This window comes from Canis lupus, chromosome 18 (genome assembly GCF_048164855.1).
Source record: "Canis lupus baileyi chromosome 18, mCanLup2.hap1, whole genome shotgun sequence".
Classification (NCBI taxonomy): Eukaryota; Metazoa; Chordata; class Mammalia; order Carnivora; family Canidae; genus Canis; species Canis lupus.
Genome location: NC_132855.1, coordinates 17,935,186 through 17,953,983, shown reverse-complemented (window position 1 = coordinate 17,953,983; position 18,798 = coordinate 17,935,186). Strand labels below are relative to the sequence as shown.

Genomic DNA, 18,798 nt, shown 5'->3' with positions numbered 1-18,798 from the left:
TCCCCACACTACTTCCATCTCTAATCAATCTTGCTTACAGTTTCATGTGCCCTTTCAGTTTAAAACTCATCTTTAGTTAGCTCAAGGATTATTTTCTTCTAGTATTTCTTTCTCTGTTCTCTTTTCTCTTTCTCTAATTTCTGTAACTTCAGTAATAGAGCTGGATTTGTCCTCTGTGTCTTATGTTTTAATTCATGATTTTTTGGAATTTTTTTGGAGTTACATACATGACATTCTAGATTACTAATTTAGTTTTTTGCAGTGACTTTCTCTGAAATATTAAATTTTAAAATTATGGGTTGTGATTTTAGGACTTATAAAGTTGTCATCCCTCCATCCCTTCCTGGCTTCCTTCCTTCCATTCATCCTTTCTGGCTCTATAGTAGGCATCTATTTCAGTCTGTGGCATGTTTCACCTTCATTCACATTGCTCTGTGTACTTAGATAGCTCATGACCTTTTTCTGTTACATAATGTCAGCAGTTGTAGAATCTCTTGACACACATGTAAATCACAGTGGTAACCTTTCTCTGATAGAAAAAGAGCCTAGTGATCACTAACTTGGTAAACATTAAGCCCTTTATGTTTGAAGGTGTGAAGAAAGAAGTTTCCCTCTTCCTGGGTGCAGGGAGATTTCTGTCTTCAGCCTAATTTTGTGGCTTTTTTTTCTGGTTTCTCCATGTTGAAGCAGACTTGTTCCCTTGTCCATGAGAGTCACTCAGATACCACTGACTGACTGGAACACTTAAAGATCGAAAGACTTTGAGGAGTCGCAGTGAAAAGAAATAAACCTTACAAAATCAGTGTGTCTTCCCTGTCCTTAGAAATATTTGTTTGAAAACCCTTTTCATACTTGTTCTTGATTTTCATGTGCTTTCATTACCTGAGGTTCAGATGAATCTAGATTTAGATTCTCCATGATCTGTGAATTAGTCGCCATTATTCTAGTAATTTAGTAGCAGATCAAGAAAGAAATCTTCATTGTCAGTGTTTCATGACTGTTACTGTCAGAGCTGCTCGTTTTCCCCCACGCTTTTTCCAGATACATTTGAGGTTCACACTTTGCTTTATTATCTCAGGACTGGACATTTTAAATAGCTTTCCTGTGCATGCATACTTAATACTTTATGTACTAATCAACCTATAAGTATTTGTTGGCAAACTCAGTATATGTCCAATGCTTTCTGGTTGATTGGCTGATAACGTCATGGGTAAAGAAGTCAGTACACTTAACAAAAAATAGGTCTAAGCTCATCTGAGTCATCAGACTGCAAACAAAGTGCCCAGGTCACTGAAACAACTTTGGGGCATTTTCTCTGTTCATTGGCTGTTTCTTTATCACTTGGTGTTTCTTCTGAGATCTTTCGCTTCATTAGCTGTTCAAAAAACATTTATCAAGTATTTACTGTGTGCAAAAAACTATGCTACGTGCTGGAATAAGCAGAGCATACAGGGTTCCCTGACCTCATGGAATTTACTATGTCTTTACTGTAGAGATTGCAGATTATTTACTACATCTGACTACATTCTCTTATTTGGCTTACACAGTATCAAAATGGATTTTTTTTTTCAGTCAGTATTTTGAAAATGAGAAATTTCACCTAAAAACCTAAATTTATAGCTGCTTTAAATGTATACTATCTGGCCATGCTGGGCCCTCATTCCTACGTGGCATTCTACTCTAGTAGCAGGTCCCCCTTTAGATGGGACTGTGTGCATCAGTTTGCGTAATTACCTCTTAATCAGTTGGCATTCTTCATCACAACTGTGCTGTTCCTTTTCTTACAAAATGATTAAAAGGTGAGCTACTCCTCAGATGTTTTCTGGCTAATCTTCCTTCGGGCATTTGAGTTTGTGACCCTTGTATGATATTTATTAGCCTACTACTAATTATCTTACAGCCTCAGGAGGAAGCAGAAGGGAGAGACATCATGCTTTAGCTCCAATCACCAAGAATAGTAGACAGACACATTGTAATACTCCTTCTCAGATTCATTCTAACAAAACAATAGAATTCTAGTTCATAAATCTTATGGTAGTTCTGACATAATAGGTATTTTTGCATGCTGTAAACCATTCGAGTTGACATATTTGTTTACCTCAGTAATATCGTAGTAAAATTTTGTTTATATTCAACTAACATTTAGTTTAAGTCTTTAAGTATTTGCACATTTATTAGCTCTTTTGTTTTTAATCAGTATTAAAGACCATATGAGATAAGGTTATTATGACCCATAGTTTAGTTGAAGAAAAACGAGGCTCGGAGAGGTTGGCACATTGTCCAAAGTCCAAGCCTGTTCTTTTTTCCATGAGACTGCCTTCTCACATTTGCACTATCTCATTAGATCTTGACAACAATCTTAAGAGACAGGTGGAGCAGGTTTCATCATTTCTTTAGATTGGAGAAAACAAACTCAGAGGAAGAGTCATTTCTTGCCTGTGATGACAGCTGATCTTCAGAACTTGCCTGTGCCTTCCCAGCCACAGTGCTAGACACTACACAGGTCTTACTTCTTACTACTCCCCTATGATATGAGTATTGTTATCCTCATTATATTCCTAGAAATTTGAACCTAGAAATGACTATAAGTTTGTGGGGTTTTTTGCTGTATCATATTACCCAGGTTGCTTGACTCTCTATTAATTAATACATTAATAGCCTACATTATAATTTAGCACACTAATCTAATTTTAAAAGTACTCAATAATAAATTAAGTTTGAGTATCAGCTTTTTTGTATTTTTAGGAATGGTGTTTTCTCTCTGCAGTGTTCAAAACAAAAGGGGACCAAATTTAAGTTTAATTCAAAATCTATATTTTCTGTTTCTGTGTATGTTCAGTTTTGAAATATTCTTTTACTTTTTAATGTGGACAGCTTGTCTGGGAAAATACTTATTTCGAGTTTAGTGAATCAGTGTATTGATTGTGAATTTTGGTTTGTTGATTTGTGACAGGGAGGGACATAGGAAAGTTATCTTGATTTAAAGATTGGGGAATAATTTGGTAATGTAATAATTTCTTAGGTGAGTTGTATGACTTTTGGTAGCTTGTATTTAAAATAAATTAGGAAAAAAAAAAAGGCCGAAGAAAGCCAGATCTATTCAATATTGGGTTTGGGTTCCTTTTGTATATTTTACCTTTTAGAGTTTATAGTCTTGGTTCCATTTTATTCCACTTTTCATTTTCTTGGAGAAGGCACCAAATGTCTGTATTTCCAAAAATATTCCCAAGAATACACATTTTTACTTAAAAGTCATCCGAAGAGTCACAAGTTCTGTGTATCCATTTTTAAAGAATTAGTCTTAAATTGTTTCTAACAATGCAGATGAAAAGTAGCTATGTGCTTAGTCAATTCTCAATTATATTTAAAGAAAGCATTGATGCAGTAATTGTCGGTAGTATTGAGGCATAGGAAGCCAGTAATTCCTAGCTGAACCAGTGTCTAAAAGCTGAGGTTGACCATGAACTTTTGAGTTTTAGACACTTTAATAAAGTTTATTCCCATGTTTTTATTCATATATTTGTCTTATAGTGAAAATGGCAGTTTCCCTCTGTTAAGTATCATTTCTAGTTCCCTTATTATATTTAAGTACAGTAACAGCTCATGGATCGATAATATAAGATTAACTTTGTCTTTTAAGTCCATTAGAAGTAAATTTCTTTCTGAAAGTATTTAATAATAAACCTTGTGAGCCCCTATTTTTCATTCTTTGAGTAATTGCTTCTTACTAATGTTATGAATTTTTTTAATTCTTGATTTTTCTAGGGATTATTTCACATTTCAGCTGCTTTTGTTTTCTACTGCTATCATTGAGGGTTCAAGAACAAAAAATAAGTCTTCAGGTAACATGCCTGATCCATAGTAGTGCTTGGCATTGTATTTTGCTGAAAAGATCATATACCTGTCTGGATGCTTGATCTGAAAATAAAATTGTGATGATTATGAAATATTCGCATGGAGTTTTCTTGGCTGCCTCTAACAAATTTGGTCTTACTCGTTTTGTTTCTTTTAAAAAAAATCTTTTTTTTTTTTTTTTGGCTGTCTGCTTTTTTTCATGTCTTGATCTGCAATAAGTATATTGATATGTGCTTGTACTTGCTAAATATCTTAATTTTGCATATTTGGCTGCTTGAATTTTAAGTAATTTTTTTGGGCAATGCAAATTAAGAGCTTGAGGCTATAAGTAAAATAGCAATTTACAGAAGTTTTTAATTAGTTTATAAGAGTATGTTCCTTACCTATTATATATTTTCAGGTTTTGTATTTTACTAAAATGAAATAAAATTTAAAATTCAATGTCTCAGTTGCACTGACCACATTTCAAGTGCTATTTTCAGACCACATGTGACTAGTAGCTACCATTCCAGGCAGCACAGAGAAAAAGACGAGTTTCTGTCATCATGGAAAGTTCTAATTGGATAGGGCTATTTCCCTGTGGAATAGAAGGAAGTAAGCAGTAAAGTATGAGCTCGTTTCTGATACTAGTTTTGACGGCAGCTTGGTAACTCCAGAAGATAAAACATATGATCAGTCCTAGAATACTTCCTCTAGATATGTCGCCATCTCCAACTTGAGTATTTCACACTTAAAATTGCCTGAAATAGTTCATTTGCTTCATTGATTATGTTATTTTAAAGTGAAATTGTTTCTTGTAGCAAAATTCATATAGTAAACAGGCCAACAACTTAGCCTAAATTTGAATCCTGACCTCAGAACTTAGGTTAGTAACTTCTGATAAGTTACTTAACTTCTTTGAGCCCCAATTTCCTTATCTGTAAAGTGAAGGTAACATTAGTTACATCATAGGATTAATAAATAAATAACAGTAACTATATGTAAAGATAAGTAACAGAGGGGACATGTTTAGCGCTTTTAAATATAGAACGAAGCCAAAACATTTAAGAATTAGGCCATATTGTTTGCATGGACTTGTTCCCACACTTGAAACTATAATAGATCTCTAGAAATGGTTAAGGCAAGAGTGTCCTGTAAAAATTTCTGGTGCATGGGATTATTTATTGACATCGTGTGAAGTTGGAACAACTAGAATAACCAGAATGAGGAGAAAAATGACCAACTTTTGTTTTTGGAGAAGTCTGTAAAGTACTTTCTGATAACAGGGGTAATAAAAGTGAGTATTTTGTATAATGTTTTGATAACTTAGAAAGTTTTTCACATAATTTTTTAGTTTGATTCTTTAAATATTTTGAGTACCTTTATTGTACTAACATTAAAGAAGAGTAAAAGGAAACTCATAGTTGACCAACACTTTGGTGGTTATGTAGCTAACTTTGAGGATAGAAATTTCTCTTAAGTTTTCAACTTTAAATCTTATGCTCTTTCTAATTCAACATGCTGTTTGATAGCAGTTGTATTTCTGAGGAGGTATATATTTCAGAATCTCTATGGATGGGACCTACATATATGTAACTTATTTTCTTCTGTGTTGAGATAGAATGCCTACCGAAGTGATTCTGGTGCCCATCTCTGGTTAGAAATCATTGTTCTCTTCTGCTTTAATTATTTTCCAAATGCTTAGGTAGGGCATCAGCAATACTTGAAAAAGGAAATAAAAATTTAGTTTCCTATTCACTATCTTTAGTGCCTCTCCATTTATAAGTGCTTGTGGAGAGCCGGAATCCAGTCAGACAATTTAACTTCTATAGTTAAATAGTCTTAGTATTCCCTTCTCTGCTTCTCTCATAACAATTTTGGCTAGTTAATTGTCTGCCCTCAATGTTTTTGCAGTCCTAAAATGTTTACTTCATATTGCTTATAGTAGTATCTTTGTGAATGTTTTCAATTGACTGGCTAAAGATTTTTTTTTCAAGTTTTTATTTATTTATCCACGAGAGCCACAGACAGAGGCTGAGACATAGGCAGAGGGAGAAGCAGGCTCCCCATGGGGAGCCTGATGCGGTCTCAATCCCAGGACTCTGGGATCATGCCCTGAGCCAAAGACAAAAGCTTAACCACTGAGCCACCCAGGTTCCCCAATTAGCTAAAGATTTTTTTTTTTTTAAGAATTTTATTAATCTTTTCCCAGCTGTCTTGAAGATGCTTCAGTACCCTGGATTTAGTAATTTTTCCCCAGCCATATTTGACTCTGAATATGTCCCATTACCGAGCTCAAAACTGTCCTTTGAATGGAAGGACAGTGTCATAATGGGTGAGAGAAGAGAATATTCTAGCAAACCCCCGTCATAGGTAAAAATCATGTTGCCTAGTGAATCTTAAAAAATGAAAAGCATTTTCAAACCTAAAAAGACCAATATTCTGGGAAGTTGCATTTTCAAACTTGAAAACTGCACGTTTACTATTTGAGACTAACTGGGGTTTTGCAGTGTCTAAACTGTTTCTTCAGTCAGACTTATCAAAATGCAGTTGAGCAGTGGTTATGATATGTTAACATTAGCTTTTAATTTCTGAGCAGAGATCATTTCACTAGAAGCTATTAACAGTGAATATTGGCTGCTTCTGCATTGAAATTTGCTTGGAATGTTCTTATATATAGGTGTACCTTTCTTAATATAGAATATGCAGTTCTGATTATGTTAATTACATGCAGATTATATCTGTCTTTGTTGTACCATAAATAAATTTACTTAAAAACAAAATAAAAACTAAGGCCTTCATGATATTAAAATTTTCCCAACAGGAATTGAGACTTGGTCATAGGTCACCATAAAAGTATTGTTAAGACACTTATTTTTTTTGTGAACATTGCATTCAGAAGTTTGTACTTAATGGATTTCTAGTTATTTTCATTTGGTGCTGACAATCTGTTACATAGTAATATATGGCACAAATATGGCAATGCTTTTATTTTTTAAAGTTGGCTATCTCATTTTCTTCATATAGAGTAGTGGAGAGTATGTGGTTTATTAAATTTAGATGCAATATTAATATATTCCAAAAGGTAGAAATTGTGATACCATATTTCGCCAATTTTAAGACACACTTCCTTTTCATACTTTTAACAGCTCTGGAAAATGAGATGCATCTTAAAATTGATCTGTGTCATTTTAATGGTGGGGTTTTTTGTTTGGGTTTGGTTTGGTTTGGTTTGGTTTTGAGGGGCTTTTTGTTTTCCTTACCCATGTGTAAACTACTGGTACATGTTATAATCATTGATGTCTTAGGCTTGATAAAAAGTGATTGATTTTTTTTTTGAAGTTTATTATAGAACTTAGACTCGTTATGATGTGGTATATCTTTGTGGTGAAAGAAATCATTTCTATGAGATTATACTGTATTATTTGGACTAACCTTTCCTAAGATCTTTTAGCATCTCCTTCACATCCTATCACTGCTATCCTAGTGTGTCAAATGGCAAAACTGAAACAATTTAATAATGAGTTTGATGTACTTTATTCAAGGGGAGACAATCCATAGTTTGAGGGAGTACCTAGTGCCTTATGAGCACTTCCCAAGGTATTTTCCCAAGAGCGATTTCTATAAAATATTAGAAGAGGCAGCCCCAAAACAGGGCATGATTGGCTAGGAGGTCCTCCTGTTTCCTATGGTAACATAAGCTGCCTATAGCCTTACAGTGAGGTGTTTTCCATAAGTGCAGGATGATTTAGGTTTAGATTTGTGATATGGGTGGGGCCACTGGAGTGGCTTCCTTCTGGGTCCCAATATACCAATTAACAATCACTAATTAGGTTTTTTAAATTAAACTGGTTTCCCATCTTTGGAAAGATGTCCAGAACAATAAGAGGAAAATGGAGATCAAGAAACAAGGAAGAAAACATTTGGGATCAGGATTGGGATGGGTGGAGTGAAGATAATGGATGGGAGCTCCAGGGTGAAGAAGAGAGAAATGGGGATAGGACACTAGAGGGGAATGTTAATAAGAGCATTTTCCACTTACCCAGCTTTACTTATCCTGGTCAAGTCTCTGATTGTGATACATCAGCTTGTGAACTACCCAGTAGTTAGCTAGAATCATCACAAGCATATTCTATAGATTCTGAATACAGGAAATCTTCTTGCTGAGACCTTTCCTCACAGGGGGTGCCCTGCTACCCCTCCAGCTTTACCGGTTAATCCTAGCATCTGCTGGTATAGACCCAGTAAGGTCTGTGTTTCCTTTTATGCATGCTGTCTCAAAATAAGTAACCAAAGGGGGAACTGCTTCTTAGACAATGAATTTTTCTACAAGGAACGATTACAGATATATGCACAATTAAATTCTTTGGTTTTATAAGAAGTGTGGGAGTACCAGACAAATACTGAATTTTAGGAACTTCCTACCTTGCGCTATCATTCAGCATTTAGATAGAGCTTGGTGTCGTCTTTGCTCTTTAGCCTATTTGATTTTTATTTCTACAGACAGTAATTTAGTTATCTGTGGTATAAATTCATACTGCGTGTTCCTGCTTTAGCTTTCTATTGTCTACGCTTACTAAGTTCTCATACATTCAGCAGTTTCTCCATATTCTCCAGCGATGGTGTGTTTTAGTTCTTCCTCATTTTATCTGGCTAACATAACTCTGTTTTAGGCAAGATCCTTTTAAAAATAAAGCTTTAACATTAATATAATATTTAAATTTTCAGTATAAAACATCAATTGAAGGAACCTTTTTTTTTTTTTTTTTTTTTTTTGATCAGAAGGAATTTTTGCTTTGTAAAGGGTTTTACCCATAGTAGTATTTTAAACACTCTGCAGGGCCCTCTGGAAGCCAGTCTAATTGCTGCCTGGTGTTGGCTTGGCATTGTTCTGGAAAAGGATTGAAAAGAACTGTTGCATGTCTGAAATTCTCAAGTTTCCAAAAGTCCCTTTCAGAATCTACACAAAAACTTTAATCTACCTTTGGGTTTTCTTGAGTTAAGCAGACCTTTTTAAGAAGTCTCCTATTCAGAATGATCTCTTTGACTTACCCAATTTTGTTATTTTTTAATTTTAAAAATTATAATAGTATTTTCATGCCTTTTCAGCCATATTAGACTCTAATTTTTTTTTTGAACTATCTTGGGCACCAAATTAACATTGATTAGTAAGAGAAGGAAAATAAATTTCAAATTGCAAATTACAGTCTTGCTGATAAGTTTTATAGCAAAATCCTTTTCAAGTCATGATTCTGCGCTATTCTTGCTTACTGTAATGCCTCAATGAAATGTAAATGGAAATAAGAGATGCTGTCTATAAGTAAAGGTAAATATTTTTCACTGACTTATGAATAGTATTTCAAATATGGGTGCTGAGTTTTATGTATTTCTGACAAAATATGTCAGTCACCACTCTTTATAAATTAGCGTTCCCATAATTCTTCTTTCAGTTTTATTGTCCTGAATTCATTTTCTCTTTTCTCAGAGGATGTACTGAGTAAAGATGCCGGGGAATGTGCAATATGCCTTGAAGAATTGCAGCAGGGAGATACTATAGCACGACTGCCTTGTCTATGCATATATCATAAAGGGTAAGTTTATTTTTATGTTAACCAAGTTGATATTAGAGTAAAAAGTGCTTCTCAAAAATTTCAAACACATTGTCCTTAGGGCTAAAAAGTTTTCTTCTTAATTGAAACTCCCTCTCCCTGTTTCTTTAAAAAATAATGAGCTTTTTATTTCCTGCTAGAACTAAGATTTAAGCCCCAATCTGTTTGTAACCAAAAATCCACCATTCGTTAAACATTTACTATTACTCAGGTATTGTCTATAACAGCTTAGCTAGGTTATCTCATGTAAATCTTGTAACAATCTCATTTTATAATTGAGGGAATAAGCCGAGAAACAATAGGAAATCTCTCCAAGGTCATGTGGCTAGTAAATGGAAGACCTGAGAGTTTAGCCACGTCTGTTTGGCTCTAGCACCCATCTGGATTCTCATAAAGTATTCTTGGTTTCAGAGTAACGCAGGACAAGTTTTAGATTAAAAAATTAGTTAAGGTAAACAAAAAAATAGAAGACTGTAACATTTCAAACCAGTGAAAGGAATAAGGCAGAATTTTATTTAAAGGCAGGAGTGGGGGAAAGCATAGAGAACATAATAAATAATACAAAATAAGGAGGCGAAAATAAAACTAGTATCAGTAATTTTAATAAATCTAAATAAAACAGACTTACCAGTTGAAAGCAGATTGAAAGATTGGGATAGGCTTTTGATGAGTGACACACTTAAACATAAGGATATAGAAAAATATGAAAGTGAAGATAGAAAACTATGTCTAGGCAAATATTAACTACAGGCAAACTGACAAAGCTAAATTGATATCAGACAAAATAAATTTTAGCAAAATATTACTAGTATGATATGATAAAAGTATATAAAATTTAGTTTTTTAGGGGATCCCTGGGTGGCTCAGCGGTTTGGCGCCTGCCTTTGGCCCCGGGCACAATCCTGGAGTCCCGGGATCAAGTCCTACGTCAGGCTTCCACCATGGAGCCTGCTTCTCCCTCTGCCTGTGTCTCTGCCTCTCTCTCTCTCTCTCTCTCTCTCTCTTTCTCTCTCTATGTCTATCATGAATAAGTAAATAAATCTTTTTAAAAAATTTAGTTTTTTAGTGAACCAAAGGACACAGTCTCAAGGTAAAATATTTAAAGAACTATCAAAAAAATTGACAAATACGTCATAATAATGGAAAATTTCAACATAGTCCTCATTGAGTCAAACAGATATACACAAAATGAGTCAAGACCTAGAACAATCAAGCAATACAGCTCACAGGTTTGTCTAATGGGTATATGTATATCTGCACCTAGCAATTGATACATTTTCTTTTCAAGTACATATGAAGCATACAGAAATTAATGCTGTACTAGGCCATAGAGCAAGTTTTAGCAAACTACAAAAAATTGGTACCATACAGAAAACTGTTCCTTGGCCAGTTATATGTCAGTAATAAAAGATGAATAATCTTCACACATGCTTCTAAGTAATTTGTAGATTAGGGAAGAAATGTAATGGAAGGGCCCCTGCGTGGCTGAATTGGCTAAGTGTCGGATTTTGGCTCAGGCCATGATCTCAGGATCATGAGATCAGTCCCCCCTTGGTCATAAGATTGAGCATCCCTGATGGAAACCTGCTTAAGATTCTCTCTCTCCCTCTTTCTGTCCCTCCCTCTCTGTGCATATATGCACGTGTTCTCTCTCTTTCCAAAAAAAAAAAAAAAAAAAAAAAAAAAAAAAAAAAAAAAATTAGGACTTAGCAGGGTTGCCAGATACGAGCTCAAATGAAAATTAGTTGCATTCATATCTCAGTAAGAAAAAAGAACTTTTTTTTTATAGAATAATAACATTAACAGCCACAGAAACTACAATAGCTGTGATGTTAAGAATACATCCTACAAAAGATACTCAAGATTGAAAACTTCACTGAAAGATATAGAAGATCTAAAGTTTAAGTATACCATTTTGTGGTTAGGAAGACTCAATGTCATAAAAATGTCACTTAACCCCAAATTATGTAGTTAATATCCCATTCAAATCTCAACTAGTTTTTTCATGTAATTTTACAAGTTTCTAAAATATACATGGATGATATCCATATGGTAAGAACAGTCATACTCATGAAGAGGAAAACTGCTGGGGGCCTTGCCCTGTACAAATATATTATAGGACTATTAATTAAGACAAATGTGAATAGGCATAGGAATAAAGTCCATAAACACTTGTGCATATATGAGAGACAGCATAGCATGGAGTTTAAGAGCATGGACTCTTGGGAGTTAAGGTTTCCCCCCATATCCCAGCCCTTCCACTAGTTCATTGTGTGATATGTTAAGTTATTTAGTTTTTCCCTCCCTCAGGGAAGGAAAATGAGGCGATAGTACCAATTTCATAGAGTTATGAGGTTTTAAGTGGGTTAAATTTTAGAAAGTACTTGCACATAATAGCTGCTATTACATAGTAAGTAAATGAATAAAAAAATTGATTTGGCGGAGGTGGTATCACAGCAGTAGAGAAAGAGTGAACAATTCAGTGAATGGTACTGAGATCAGTTGGTTATTGTTATAGAAAAATAGTTGAAGCCTTATTTTATAGTTGAGATAAGAATCAGTTCCCAGTTGACTAAACATATGCCTAGGGAAGCTAAAATCTTAAAAAATGGAGAGAAATATTCTTGACCTCTTGGTAAATATTTTTAGGGCTAAGATACCTCCCCCCCCTCCAATAGAAACTTGAAAGAAAAATTGATAAACTTTATAAAATTTAAAACTTTCTTGCATCATGATACTGTGAAAAAGTAAAAACTAGACCTCAGACTGAATTTTTTTCACTACACGTAACAATTTATTGGGATGGTATCTGAAACAATATTCTCCTTCAGTAACTTTGTGTAATGGGTTTAGGTCATTGCAGTTGGTAAGTTGAAGAACAGTGACAATATAATGAGATTATCATACTGGTTCATACAGAAAATATCTCAGCACATTAGTGTTTTGCTGCATCAAATAAAAACAGATGAAAACGTAAATGGGAACAAGCTGTGAGAGAATACAGCGTAGGTATACCTTGTTTTGTTGTGCTTCATTTTATTGCACTTCACAGATACTACCTTTAAAAAAAAAAAATGTAGGGTTTCCTGCAACCCTGCATAGAACAAGTCTGTTGGTACTATACTGCCAACAGCATTTGCATCCTATTTATGTCTTTGTGTTATGTTTTGGGTAATTCTCATGAAATTTCAAACTTTTTCATTATTTGTTACGGTGATCTGTGATTGTGACTTCTAAAACCTCAGGTGGTAGTTAGCCTATTTTCGCAATAAAGCATTTTTAATTAAATTATCTAAATTTATTTATTTATAATAGATTTATCTACTATGCATATAGTTTTGAGACATGCTTTTGCACACTTTAATAGTAAAGTGTGAACATGCACTGGAAAACAAAAAAATTTATTTGACTTATTTTATTGCAATATTTACTTTATTGCCATGTTCTGGAATTGAACACACCCAGTATATGAGGTGTGCCTGGTACTATAAGAATACCCATCCATGGAACATTCTAACACCCAGTTCAGTTAGGCCATGGGATTTATTTGGAAGTGCTTGCTTACTTCATTCATAGTTCTCAAATTTTATGCATTGGGCTTTTGTCCCCATATTAATATTAACCCTTCCTTAGTCCTCTATTTTTAAGTAACCTATACACCCAACATGGGCCTTGAGCTCACAACCCTGAGATAGAGTCCCATGCTCTACCAACTGAGTCTTTATGTCAAGCTGATTTCACCTTTAAAAAAAAAAAAATCCGGGATCCCTGGGTGGCACAGCAGTTTAGCTCCTGCCTTTGGCCCAGGGCGCGATCCTGGAGACCCCGGATCGAATCCCACTTCGGGCTCCCAGTGCCTATGCCTCTGCCTCTCTCTCTCTCTCTGTGTGTGTGTGACTATCATAAATAAATAAAAATTAAAAAAAAATAAAATAAAATAATAAAATAAAAAATAAAAATCCTATATCTACAGTGGTATTTTATTTATCTGGAACAAACAGAGCTTTGTTCTGGTTACAAGGTTGCATTATTGGAGTGGTCTGCCTTAACGTGGTTTTCCCATAAACCCTGTTAGTTTTAGTATATGTCTGATTTGGTAGAAAACAAGGATCATCAAAAATGTGTATACTATATTATAGCTGAAATATTTGGATAATTTGTGTAAATCTATTTTAAAAAAGGCAAAATAGAAAATTTGGCAAAAGTTGTTAAGTCAATTCAGAAAAAAAAAAAAAAAGAAGAAGAAGAAGAAGAAGCCAGGAAACATACAAATGTAAGTTGTTATACTTGGAGAATAGTTCTGTAATAGCTATGTGCTGTATATATTCTACAGCTCAGTAATTCCATTCCTGTGTGTAATCCCTGGAGGAATTCTTGATCTTGTGCTCTAGGACAGTGCTGCTACTCAGTGTGCAGGTCCAGGGTGAAATAAAGGAGCTTGAGTCAGAATGTAAATCAATATAATACTGTCTTCATTGAAAAAGACTTGCAGTGATTAAAAAAAAAATAAAAAGTGTGTTTAGAGGCAAAATTAATGGGTATTCTGACTCAAAAGCTCCTTATCTCATTGAGAACTGGTAACAGCTCATGGATTAGTACTGTATTTGTGGGCCACTCTGAGTAGAACAGCTCTAAGAGACATGTATAAGATGTCCATGGAATCATTGAAAGTGTCCATCAGTAAAAGAATGGACTCATAAATTGCAATATGCTTGTATTTATGGAATATTACATACAATGATAATTTCTCAGTATGAGTCAAAATTACATGGCTGTAAAATAAGTGCCCATTTTAAATCACCTAGGAACCGTGAATTGTTAAAATATCTGGAGTATTTTGTGTACTACTCATTTTTTTCTGAGAGGGAGGTGAGGGGCAAGGGTAGGGGGAGAGGGGGCAAAGAGAGAATCTCAAGCAGACTCCACTCCCAGTGGGGAGCCTCACAGCCCTGTGATCATGACCTGAGGTATAACCAAGAGTTGGACTCTTACCTTGAGTGAGCCACCCAGGCACCCCTGTTCAGTACTTAATTTTAAAGGATATTCCAGTAAACTAGAGGACAGCTAGAGCCAAGTAAGTAGATAGAGAACAGGCTGAAAACCATCTCTAAAGCCAATTTGGGCATGATTATTTAGACAAGTCTTAATGGCAACAAATTATTTTAGATATTTAAAAGAATATTATGTGGATGAGATATGTTACTTATTTTCCTTTTTGTTTCATTATTTTTACCCACCAAACTATCCTATAAGGTGGTATGAGAATAATACATAATAATTTTGCCTGTAAGCATATCAGCCAAGCCTTCTAGCTTTGTGGCATATTCAAATTTGAGAATGTGTCAACAGTGAGAATGTTGAGCAGCTTAAATTCTACTTGGGTAACTTCCTAGCTGTTGGGAAGTTACTTAACCTTATTAAGGTCTTGCCATTTATCACAGTGAACTAGAACTTTCTGCAGTGATGAAAATGTTTCGTATCTTTGCTGTCTAGTAGAATAGCCAGTAACCATGTATGTGGCTTTTGAGCATTTGAAATACGGTAGTGTGACCAAGGAACTGCATTTTTCTTTAATCATGAGTTTAAATTTAGCCACATGTGGCTTGTGGCTACTGCATTAAACAGTGCAGATCTACAATGAGGACAATTATATGCAACCTAATATTTAACTTCTAATCACAAAATACTTTATAAATGCAATTAGATGATGGTATATTTGTGTATGTATATGTATTGTAGAATGGGATAGAATTAAAATCAAAGGCTATATTTATATGTGAGTATTGAAATACAGTCTTTTAGGGGCACCTGGGTGTGTTAGTGGTTGAGCATCTGCCCTCGGCTCAGGTCATGATCCCGAAGTCCTGGGATCATGTCCTGCATCAAGCTCCTCACAGGGAGCCTGCTTCTCCCTCTGCTCATGTCTCTGCCTCTCTCTGTCTCATGAATAAATAAATAAAACCTTAAAAAAACAAAAAAGGAGGAATATAGTCTTTTAAAAGATGATACAGTTAAGAATTAGAATTTTAAAATGGTTTGATTACATTGATTAGGGACATGAACAGATTGATATTTGCATGAATGAATATTTTGAAGAGAGAAATATCTGTCCATGTTTGTCACTTAATTTTGAATACTGCTTAAGTGGTAGTTCTTTAGATTCTCTTTTGGTAAGGGTTGTTCTATTTAAACTACTTTATAGTGTAACTTTGCAAAGGTTGTTTCCTTAACTTCTTTGAATAATCAAAATGTGGGATGCCTGGCTGGCTCAGTGGGAAGAGTATAGAGCATGCCACTCAGTCTTAAGATTGTGAGTTCAAGCCCCATGTTGGGTGTAGAGATTACTAAAAATAATAATAAATTAAGATCAAAGTGTAATAAACAGATCCTCATATTTTACTTACATATGGCAAATATGCTTATTTAAAATATTTTTTCTGTAAATATATATTAAGGTCAAGAAGTAAGAATTTTTATTATGGCTATTATCTAAATAATTAAACATAAGTATTTCAGTTTTTCTGGTTTTGTTCTTTTCTAGCTGCATAGATGAATGGTTTGAAGTAAATAGATCTTGCCCTGAGCACCCTTCCGATTAAGCATCAGCTTCCTGTTTTATAGGTAATTCTCCGTTTTTCTTTTTTAATTGCTTATTAAATTGTTACCTGGGTTATACATTCTTAGCCATCATTTTTATTCATTCACTTATTTATTGAAGTGTTTGTGTGTCCATCCATCTGTCCATCTGTGTCCCAGACATTGGGTTAGGTTACTGTGTAGAAAACTCACATGGAAAGAGAACATAGAAAACAAGTATATTGATTCCTGAAGAAAGTCTCATATTGAGTAACTTCTCCATTCTTGGTACTTTAAAACACATTAGCTTATTTAATTTTAGGTTAGTGCTTAAATCTGTGAAATATATGATTGGTATGAACTTCACACATGTACATATATGTAATCATTGTAGTACATGTTACCCCGTTTTACCTCGTTTTACCACTAAGAAATCTGAGGCCCAAAGTAATTAATTTCATGACTTTAAGAAGCAGTATGCACAACAGTCCAAGGTCATGCATTTAGGAAACAGAATCAGATTCTGTACTCTTACCCAAACTTTACAAGTATGTTCTTAGGTAATGCAGTAAAATATATTAATATTTTAATATTAATATTAATAATATTAATGCAGTATAATATTATAATTCTAATCATAATTAGTTGGCATTTATGTTGCATTATTATGTATCAGACATTGTTGTAAACATTTTACATCTATTAATAACTCATCTAATTATTGTAACAACCCTTTGAGCTCAGGACTCTTGCTATTCCCATTACACAGGTGAGGAAACAGAGTTATAGAGAGGTTAAGAAACTTGACTTGTCAAGCTAATTCCTAGGTAGAACTGGGATTTGAACCCAAGCATATTGGCTCCTAAGATTGTGTTCTTAACTAATCTGTAATTAAGTAGGAGCATTTTCTTCAAAAAGTTGCGTCATGTATTCATTCATTCATTCAGTTTAATCTTGCACTTTAGTATATCTTCAGCCTGTTATATAGTGTTCGTGTCTATATATAGTAGAAGCAAAACAGAAAAAAATTGAATTTTAAACCAAATACAGAATGTTTTGCTCTGCTGATATCACTTATTCGTTATCCTGCATTATCTGCAAGTGTTCAGTGAATTGAATGATAAACTCACTTGACTATTGCTATTTTCCATATTCCATGAAGTGAGTTAAATGAATAATTTAGCTTTGAAAAAGTAACTTCACATATATGAAAAGCTTTTTGTGAGAAGACCTGCAGAACTGACATAAAGCATTGGGTTTTCACATCAAGGCAGAACATTTTAGCCAGTGCTGGAATAGTTTCAGGAATTGGAGCCTCTATGTTCAGAGACTTAAGATGGTAACCAACAAGTCTTTACTGAATGGCTAGGCCTGAAGACAGAAAACTGGAGCAGATTGTTGCCCTTAATGAGGATAATTTAATAGCAGCAGATTAGAGTATTGAAAGAGGAGATTTGAGGTCACTGAAGAGCTGTTATAGCAACCAAAGTAAGAACTGCAACATGAAATGAGACCTCTTCACAATTAAAGTGGGTCTCCATGGGAAATGTGAAAGCCATGGTAAGCTGGAGGGTACGAGAAGACTATTAGCTTTTGAAACTTTTACTGTGAGGTGATTCACATCATACCTTGACACACCAGAGGTGTAAATTGGGATAAGATTGCCGTGTAAAGGAAGTGTGGCAGTAGAATGATACTTTTGAGTATATGTGCAGGTATGTTTGGATTTCACGATGAGCAGGTTTTTTGAAGAGGAAGATGCTTTTGGTGTATCTTTAGTGTAACCTTACGTCTGGGCGAATAAACTAAAATTATGACTAAAATTATAGAAGCATTTTAAGAGAAGTACTAAGAACTAATGCTAATAAATGAAGTTTTTATCTTAGTATTTTACATACCAAGGTAATAGGTCTAAAGTTTTCACCTATAAGTAAAATGTATTTTAGAGGCAATAAACTTTTTTGTGTGAGGTGGGATTTTATGGTCATCAAGTTTTTATTTCATGGTTCAATCAGCCAAATTTTTCCTTTAGTGTCACAGTGAGCCTATGGGTATAAGGAACAGGAGTCTCCTCTGGTAGTCAATATGCACGTTGGTCTTAAATAGCATTTCAGTTTTCTTACCTTAGGTATCAGTATTGTCTTTTTACTGACTTTTTTTTTTTTTTTTTAATAGAATCTGAGTGGGACACCTGGGTGGCTCAGTGGTTGAGCCTCTGCCTTTGGCTCAGGTCGTGATCCCAGGGTCCTGGTATCCCACATGGGGCTCCCTGCAGGGAGCTTGCATCTCCCTCTGTCTATGTCTCTGCCTCTCTCTGTGTGTCTCTTATGAATAAATAAATTTTAAAAATCTTAAAAAAAAAAAAAAACACCTGAGTTTGCTGACACTTGCCCTTAGAAGTCTTATAAATCAATGGACTCTATGGATCTTGAAGAGTCATTTTTACAAATGTACAGTTATGGAATATCTTGGCTCAGATTTTTGTTTCTGTACTGACTGCTCTTATTTATCAAACGATAAATTTCTCCTATCCCTTTTGCTGTGCCAGATTAAATGTGTGCATTTGAAGAGGATTTATTACTAGAAGATTAGAAAAAAAGGGAACATCTAGCAGCATGTGCAGCATTTCTGATACTCTTCAGCATAAGTATTTAATGGATGGTCCAAGATAGAGATACGTAACTGTCTAAGGTTTTGATTAGTTAGAAATTGTTTACTGTTTTTACTTGAGGTTGTTTGTTATTTGGGGAAAGGTTAATAGGTGGTGTATAGGTGCTTG

General features: G+C 34.5%; 1 protein-coding gene across 2 annotated transcripts in view; it reads left to right on the top strand.

The window, feature by feature from the left end:
- ZNRF2 (zinc and ring finger 2) overlaps positions 1–18,798 on the top strand; it is a 108,898-nt gene that overhangs the window by 71,380 nt on the left and 18,720 nt on the right. The window contains exons 3-5 of one of the 2 annotated variants that reach the window (XR_012010722.1): positions 3,766–3,842; positions 9,320–9,425; positions 15,985–16,064. Coding sequence is in view for 1 of the 2 variants with exons in the window: in XM_072783612.1 (XP_072639713.1) it covers positions 9,320–9,425; positions 15,985–16,042 (164 nt within the window). In the remaining variant the exon portion in view is untranslated. Of the gene's footprint in view, positions 1–3,765; positions 3,843–9,319; positions 9,426–15,984; positions 16,065–18,798 lie in introns of those variants that run through there. The other variant, XM_072783612.1, reaches the window with a different exon arrangement.